Source organism: Diplodia corticola (genome assembly GCF_001883845.1).
Source record: "Diplodia corticola strain CBS 112549 chromosome Unknown scaffold12, whole genome shotgun sequence".
Lineage (NCBI taxonomy): Eukaryota > Fungi > Ascomycota > Dothideomycetes > Botryosphaeriales > Botryosphaeriaceae > Diplodia > Diplodia corticola.
Genome location: NW_017971491.1, coordinates 252,755 through 261,201, shown reverse-complemented (window position 1 = coordinate 261,201; position 8,447 = coordinate 252,755). Strand labels below are relative to the sequence as shown.

Genomic DNA, 8,447 nt, shown 5'->3' with positions numbered 1-8,447 from the left:
TCCCCCCCTCACCAACCCAACCCACTAATCAAACCCCCCCTCCAAAATAAAACAGTCATCTGGTCCATCATCCCCACCGCTCTCATCAACAATCCATCGAAACCCGACCGCCTCTCCCTCTCCCTCCCCCTCCTCACCCAGTCAGTGTCCGTCTCCTTCGCCGGGTGGGCCCTGAGCAGGATCGTCGTCGTGGGCGGTTTTTCCGGCCAGCCCTGGACGGTGCGGCGGGCGTGGGCGTACCTGGCGGCGGCGGTGGCGGCGGTGGCGTTGTGGGTGGCGCTGGGTGTGGTGGTGTGCGTGAGGAGGAGGGCTCGGAGGGATGGGAAAGTGGAGGGGGAGGAAGAAGAAGAGGAGGAGAGGAGGGGTGGTGGTGGGGGAGAGAGTGAGTGAGTTAAGGAGCGTAGAATCACGACCGTGGGAACGAGATGTTGTTGTTGTTGTTGAAGTCCATGACATCTATTGCCGTAGTCTACGCCGTAGATCTATCATCTATTCATATAATCAAGAGAAAAAAAAAATCCAATATAGGAAAAAGGTATCATCCAGTCGTATGCGCATCATAACCCTCCCTCCCCATACTCCCCCAAAATTATTAACAAGGTATCTTAAACTCTTTCTCTCTTTACACTACTCGATTCACCAAAATCTACTCGACCTTGGTAACGGCGATGCTCTCCTCAGTCTTCTCAACACGGGTCGACTGCAGCTTGTCGGCATCGTAGTGCACATTCTCAACGACACCGCCGACAGCGCCGCCCACGGCCTGGGACTCGGTGAGGACGTTCTTGGGGCGCATGACGACCATGCCGTGGCGGATCCAGTGGAAGGTGACGTAGCCCAGGACGTAGACGAAGCCGACGAGCGGGACGACGTACGAGATGCGGGTGCCGGCCGAGTCGGCAATGGCGCCCTGGATCGGCGGGAAGATGGCGCCACCGGAGACGCCCATGACGAGGATGCCCGCACCGCGGCGCGTGTGGCGGCCGAGGTTGGCGGTGCCGAGCGTGAAGAGGGTGGGGTACATGGGCGCCTCGAAGAAGAAGATGACGATGAGGATGGCGACCGCCGCCTCGCCGTGGCCGGCGCAGATGTAGGCGTTCAGCGCGATGGTGCAGCACGCGTACACGACCATGATGAAGTCGGACGCGAAGATGGTGGCGAGACCGGTGGCGACGAAACGGCCGACGGTGAAGGTGATGAGAGCGTACGACAGCATGTTGGAGGCCTGGGCCGACGAGTAGGTCGCGTTCTCGGTCGCGTAGTTGATGAAGAACGAGGCGATGGTGACCTGGGCGCCGACGTAGCAGAACTGCGCAATGAAGGCGAAGATCATGTTGTACTGCTTGTACAGAGGGCCGGCACCGATCTCCTGGCCAAACTCATCCTGCGCGAGGTTCTCGGTCACAGCCTTGCCCGAGAGCGTCTCCTCGGAGACTTCGGGGAGCTTGGAGACGGCGAAGAGGATGCCGACAACGACACCGGCGCAGGCGACGGCAAGGTAGACGAACTGCACGTTGGTAAGGCTGTTGGCGTTGGCACCGCTGAAGAAGAACTTGGAGGCGATGAGAGGGCCGATGAAGGAGGCAACACCGTTCCAGGACTGGCAGAACTGCAGACGGGCAGAGGCGGTGGCGGGGTCGCCGATGACGACGGCGTACGAGTTGGCCGACGTCTCAAGGGTTGCAAGACCGCAAGCGATGACGAGAGTGCAGGCGCAGAAGCCGCCGAAGGAGGCCGTCTCGTTGCCAGGCTTGGCGAAGTGTGCCGTCGGCCAAAACATCACGGCACCGATCGAGTAGAGGCAGAGGCCCATGAGGATGGTGATCTTGTAACCCTTGCGCTTCATGACCTCTGCGGCAATCGGAGAGAAAAGGAGGTAGCCGCCACCAAAGTACACGACCTGGAGACCGGTAGACTGGAGCTTGGTGATGCCAAGCACCGTCTGGAAGTGCTTGTTGAGGACATCAAGAAGACCGTAGGAGAAACCCCCTGGTGCTTGTTAGCATGTACTCCAAGGGCTCGATGCTCCAGAGGGACCTACAGAGGAAGAAGAGGGAGATGACGAGGGAGAGAGGGTAGATGAGCTTGCGACCGGTGTAGAAGCCGTCCACGGTCTGCGTCGAAATGGGGATTCCACCAGCCATCTTGATCGAGTGTTGGCAGCGAGATTAGGGGAAGTGAGGAAGGGAGAGTTGACTTGATGCTGAGAGACTTGATGGTTGGCGGGGAAGCTCTGGCTTTATAGCGTCGAGCTGGAGAAGCCATCTTCCGGCAGATGTATAGCGGGCACGCGCCAGCCCGCAGAGGCGATGCCCATGGGGTACGACGGCCCACAGGCGGGTGACAGACAATCTGGAGCCATCTGGCTTTGCGGCGCTTCGGCCTGGCCCGAGCTAGCGCAGTAGCGGCTGGTCCCAAAGCCGCACTACTTTAGCATGTGCGGAGTCGTCATAGCGCGCGGAGAAGGCTTGCCACACCCAACCAGAGCCCAGTACGAGCTGGCCGAGTCCAGAACCATGGTTGCCGCTCAGGGCCGTGCCTGACTTACGGCACCTGTCCATGACAGCGCCTTCAACACTTGCCGGCACTTGGACGCCCTGACGAGCGGTGCTCCGATGCGCTCGACTGCCGCAGGGCACTGGCTAGAATCGGCCTGCTGAGCTTTTGCGGCCCTTTTCACTGTCAAGCTCTTTTGATGGAGCGCCACCATGTTCCTGACCACCACGTCAACCTGCCAAGTGCAAGTTTCGGCTCTCCTCAACACCAAAGACATCAGACCCCGGGCTTGTGATAATCGCGCATCGAGTCGCAGTAGCTGTAGATAAGCTGCAGCCGAGCTATTGATGAGCTATGCGCGAGCAGCCTACCAGGGGCAGCGGAGTGCAGAGCCGCCCAATGCAAGTACCCGAATAGGATCCGTCGAGAAGCAGGCTAGAAATGACTTGCATGCCAGGCGCCCTGGTCAGCGCATCCAGATGTGGTTGACCGTCGATTCAGTCATGCTGATTGGAGCTAAGCTGCGGCCGGCGAAAATGCCGGGGGTTCTTCGCAGAAACAGGCTCCTTGGTGTTGGCGAAGTCGCCGGTGTGGCTTGCAGGCGGCTGAATGATCAAGGGCAAGACTAAAAGAGGCGGGAGAGAGCAGAATTTGCAGGCTGGGTTTTTCTAGCGCCTACGCTAGAAGCTGCGTAGAAGCCGAGACGAGCTGGTGGACGAGCCGCATGTCGGAAGACGCGTTTGGCAAGTGACATGTTAGAGGCGCGAAGTACTTGAGGGACAAGCCATTGTACTACGGTTCCGCTCGTGGGTGGTTACCGAAGACAGCATGCAATAGTGGTGGCCTGACGGGCGGCATCCCGAATCGGTACTCTCCCGCCGGGTCGAGGCGTTCGGCGACCGCGAAGCCGCCGTGATAGAGCTGCCGGCCCGTCTCGTGGCCACTTGATGGTTACCGAATGCTAAGCTGGCCGAGCCGGATTGCGACTTGTCCTCTCCAAGCTTCTTTAAGGTAGAGGCGCGCCGCCACTGGATGCTGTTGAGAGGCCGCTAGATACGGAGGAAGCCGCACACGACGGTCCTGCGGCCTTGGTTGGTCGGCCTTACGCCATAGAGTTGCCTTTCCAGGCATACGCGCGTCAACGGCGTTGCGAGACAGCATGTTTCTTCTTCTTCTCCTTTCCAATCAGGTGATGGCAGATGGTGAGTGTTGAGGTGAAGGTGTTGTGCTCGGACCAGTGCGGTCCTCATGCGGGCATCCCCACGCCCGAGAGTCGAGACGCAGTCCCAGCCGCACTCGTTCGGCCACATGCGGCGTGACTGTAATCAGTGGGCCTCTCTGGGTTCCCCGCCGATGGTCGAGAGGTCTTGGGTCCACTTGATTGAGATCTCTGTGGAGGAAGTGGATCCATCGGCCTCCAGCTCTCCTGTTGTGGTCTGATCGCCGCTCAATCCCGCACGGCAGATGCCTTCTCTGCAGGAACTCTGTACTTGACCCCCCAGCCCCAGCTGACCTGAGCGATGTCGGCGGCTTCTTCCCCGTATCTTGACTTGCGGCGCACGCGCCGCATCCCCCTGTTGATCCAAGCACTTCGCTTGTCGATTTGCCGCCCACCTTAAGTATACCTGGTGCATCAATTGTTCTCCTCGCTCTTCTGCAAACTTGCTGCTTTCCAAAAAGGCCATCTACAGGGGTAACTTCTGGTGTGAGGCGGCCTCTGAAGCGTGTGCAATTCCTCGGCCTGTTTGAGTGAGGCAAGCCATGAACAGGCTCTCTCCTCGACAGCTCGCTCTGCTGACGGACATGGCTCGAGAGCAGCGGCGGTGAAGTGTTGCTGCTCAGAGAGTCAAGTGCAGGAGACGGTTGGTTTGAGCGAAGTGGGGTGTCGGCCTGAGTCAGCGTATCAACTGGGGTGGATTGCAGAACGGTTCGGAACGAAGCGCAACCGAGGGGCGGACATGGCATGCGAAGATCGACACGGTGGCGCGTGACTTGTGGGATGGAAAGGTGAGACAAGGAGACGGAGGAGAGATCTGCTCTGTGGGGGGGGGGGGGGGGGGGGTGGGGGGGGGGGGGGGGGGGGGGGGACGAGCGAAACGGGAAGCGGGGCGTTGCCGAGCTTTTCGGGTTCGCTCTGTTGTAGTCCGTAGTGTATACCACCTGGGCAAGATGCGACGGCCAGTTGTCAGCGCCTACATAAGCCTTGGACGTATCGAGTGTTGCAGAGAAGCAGGCAGGCTGGCAGTCGCAGCTCGCAGTTCGCAGGCAGACGCAGGCTGCCGTGGCTGCACGCGCCACCTGGCAGGCCTGTTCGGGCCTAGCGGGTCCGGGAGTGTCAACGTCATGGCGTTGGCGCAGGCGCAGGCGCAGGCGCAGGCGCAGGCGGGACGGAAGGCTCGACTTTGCCCGGCTGCTACCATGACCGCCAAACACCATCGTCCAAAATGGCCGCCAGCCCAGAGCTCTCGCCCGCCCAGGCCCATGCTCTGTTCGACATCCTGACCCACCAGGAGGTCTACGGCGAAATCGAAAATTTCAAATGGCCCGACGCCATCCACCGCTATGGTCACCCTTTTCGTAAGGACCACGCCCAGCCTTGCACCTCGCCCGTCCTGCAGTCGCTACTCAACAAGTTCGCCCTCACTCTGCCTGGTCTCTCCAGTGTCGCCGACGTCTTCTGGCAGGAGCGCATCCAGACCATCGTCGAGAAACTCGGCGCTGCAGACCTTTCCGAGAGCTATGACAAGGGCTCCGTCGGCCTGCGCAAGACCCTGGCAACCGCCATTTCCGCCTTGATTGAGTATCCTGCAAAGGGCGCCCTGGGCGGCTTTCCCATGAAAGACGTCCAGCCCGGCCGCCACTATGACATGTCCAGCCCCGACGACGTGATGCACGCCTGGGATGCCTTCCTCCAACAGCTAGTCTACGGCGGCATGATCGACGAGCTGTTTACCAAGTGCGCAGAGACCGACAGGATCGACCAGCACTCGTCCCTGGTCCAAGCAGCCCACGAGTTCATCCTCGTCAAGTACGTCGTGAAGCCTGGTCTGCTGTTTCGCCTGAAGCTGACATGATGCAAGCCTTGCCTCTATCATGCACCACATCCTTGTCACCTCGCCAGACGGCCAGGCACTCCTGCGCATCCTTGCTAACATCCACAAGCTTATTCCCTATAGCATCATTAGACAGACTCTGCGCGTGGGCAACGCCGCCACCATGATCAACGGAATGGTCAGACTTGTCCTTGCTAAGTTCAGTGTTGGCTCTCTCACCAACTGGGTAGGCCTTAGTAGGAATGCAGACGAAGGCCAGAATCTACTTCAGTCGTACGTCCAGCAATCGCCCATTTCCGATGCTCCCATACTGAACAATCATCGCAGCATCATCTCCACCGTCCTTGCCTGGGACTCTTCCGAATTGCAGAAGCAAGCCACCAAGATCGAGAAGCTAAAAGAAAAAGAGAGGCCGAGCGATGGACATCTCGAGGCCATCAAATCGCACCTGCAGTTGACCAGAGAAGAGAGGGAGAAACGTAGGGTAAAAAGCAGTATGCCGCCCCAACCCAAACTCCGCCTGTGAAGTGTACTGAGCGTGGCGCAGGGGAAACCCCAAGGTCCATAACCGCCGTGATTTTTGAAGAGAACAACCTCTCCACAGACCTACCAGAATCGCATCAGCACCTGGCGCAGGAGTACTTCAAGGCTCAATTATCAATTCGCGACCGCGACCAACTTGTCCAGGTACTTTGTCGGCAACAACCTGATCACCTCACTGAAGCTATCCGGGATCTTGTCAACGCTTATGATCCCATCATCCGAGGCGTGCACAATGCAGTAGACTTGAGTGCAGGCCTGACAGACCTTGAGAATTTCTTAAATGACTTGATCAAGATCGCGAAGCTCCCTTCGCCGTCAAAGAGCAAAGACAGACCAAAGCAACAGCCGCTGCCGACGGTCGAAGATTTCGTCAAGCTTTTGAAGAAGCATCAAAGTTCATGCCACCGCTTCCTACACCAGATCGCAAAGAACGGCCCAGAGGTCACCGAGTGGTTCCGTGAGTACGCCTTGAAGTTCACATCCGAATTCCAGGGTGCGAGCGATTCGCCTGGTGGTGCCGGCACCATGAATTCTACCCTCAACTCCCTGTTCGGTAAGCTCTCACCGGAAGAGCGCGGCGAGTCTCTCAAAGCCTTGGAAGCGCATTCGAAATACCTCACCCACCTCCACGAGTCTTCAGCGGCTCGCATGAAGTCAATTCTTTCCTGCTCATCCAGGACGGAATTCGGCCCGGGAATGTACATCGCAAAATGGCTCGAGTTGGTGGGATCGACTCCAATTACACCAGCCACTACGAACGGCCCATTACGGTTCGGAAAGAACAAGGATGTCCAGGAAGCAGCTCAGATCGATGTCGACGGCGAGAGGAAAGGCGCAGCGTTGCAAAAAGAGTCAAAATCTGACCAAGCGATACCCGAAGCCCCTGAGGTGGAGAACATTGTTAGACTTCTGGGGCCGGAATACAGGAAGGTGCTTGCGGGAGGGATTGCATAGATGTTGCGATACCAGTATCAGTGCTATTTACGGGCCCAAAGGTATGTCAAGACCTACTTTCATAGTCTCAACTTCCTATAGATAATCTTTATTTTTTTTTCTTCTCGGAAAGTTTCAACGTCTATCATCTGGAGCAGCGATATACTCAAGGTACTGTCAAGTGTTTGTCTTTTGCCCCATGGATAGCATGCACGAAAATGCTACGTTTTTGTCTGTCTTGGTTCCCTTCTCCCCTTTCTTTTTTTTTCCTTTTTACTGTCTCATGTCCGATCGTGGGGAAAGGCGCTCTGCATGCTGCCGTATTACAGGTCAAGACAGACGTTGATGGTCTCGATGCTCCGCCTTTTGATAACAGTCTACCGCAGACTGTGCACATCCCAGACGTAACCTTCGTCGACGCACACTTCGACCACCGTAGGAAGGGCCTCGGTTCAATCGCCTGGGCCGGATTGCACTTGAAATCCGACGGAGACTTCTACGGCTCTGGGAATCGACCGGGAGGGCTTACTGAGTGGCTGGGTGAGATGTACCGGGATTCATTCCTACCGAAGCTAGGCCCTTGCTTTTTGCGACCCGCTCGGCCGTCGCGCTCAATGTTTCATCGCGGTAGGACAGTATCCCGTTTCACCACATCTAAACCTCACATTTGATCGCTTTCGACCCTGGTTTTTGTAAGCTGTCATATTGTGAAAATACACTACTGCGCCTAGCCGAAGTGCGCATACAGGTAGGCCATTCGTTGTTGAGGTCAATTCAGTGGAGCCAGAGAATCATTCGCGGGTGCTGGCCTCCCCTCATTGGGTGCCCGCAGTCCACATTTAGCTCCAGTCTTCCGTCAGCGCGCGTAGGAAGAGGCGCTACCACCAACGAATGTTGAAGGAGACGTACACTGACAAATGGGTGAGCAATCAAGGAAGCGACGATCATGATCGGCCACATGGGGTCTTTCTGCATCAACTCTAGGAACGTAAGCGTCGCGAATAGTAGTGCTGTTGTTCGTCAGCACTTGACTTAGACCCTGCAACTTCTCCTGTCAGATTTAGCCGGCCAAGCACATGTGTCTCTCCCTTATGGGGCTTGTTCCTGAGCGGAAGTCAGGGCGAAATCGAGAGGAACGTTGCGTTTTCGCTAACCATTCAAACTTTCCACTTGTTTCTCTTTTTCTTTTCGCTGGCCTATGGCAAAGAAGACAACAACAGAAGCTCAAAGTATGGCAAAGGGCGGAAGAGTTTGTGGCATGTGATGTGCGTATTCGTTTCGGTTTTCCGACTCATCTTACCTTCAAGCCCCCCCATTACCGACTGGATACATGGTTTGAGTTGACTGTCGAAAGCTTCGCACGAATTGGCACGAGACTTTATTGCGGCCGGCATTTCCCGTCCATTTACAGCCCGGAGCGCA

The 8,447-nt window shown here is 57.2% G+C and overlaps 3 protein-coding genes across 3 annotated transcripts in view; 2 read left to right on the top strand and 1 right to left on the bottom strand.

Annotated features, from left to right (window-relative positions):
- The window catches only part of BKCO1_1200085 (3-hydroxyisobutyrate dehydrogenase), a gene marked incomplete at both ends in the record, with an annotated part of 3,171 nt that extends 2,781 nt beyond the window's left edge, over positions 1-390 (top strand). The window contains one exon of the mRNA XM_020270761.1: positions 56-390. Coding sequence (XP_020132513.1) covers positions 56-390 — 335 coding nt within the window. The remainder of the gene's footprint in view (positions 1-55) is intronic.
- Positions 391-646: 256 nt separating this feature from the next.
- Positions 647-2,144, bottom strand: BKCO1_1200084 (mfs fhs l-fucose permease; the record flags this gene model as incomplete). The annotated part of the gene is made up of 2 exons (XM_020270760.1): positions 647-1,989; positions 2,042-2,144. The coding sequence occupies 2 exons, from the start codon at positions 2,142-2,144 to the stop codon at positions 647-649; spliced, it is 1,446 nt and encodes a 481-aa protein (XP_020132512.1).
- A 2,796-nt stretch (positions 2,145-4,940) lies between these two features.
- On the top strand, positions 4,941-7,046 carry BKCO1_1200083 (px domain containing protein; the record flags this gene model as incomplete). Its single annotated transcript, XM_020270759.1, has 4 exons — positions 4,941-5,524; positions 5,577-5,822; positions 5,877-6,043; positions 6,097-7,046. 4 exons carry the CDS (start codon positions 4,941-4,943, stop codon positions 7,044-7,046), a joined length of 1,947 nt encoding a protein of 648 aa, XP_020132519.1.
- Between the last annotated feature and the right edge of the window lie 1,401 nt (positions 7,047-8,447).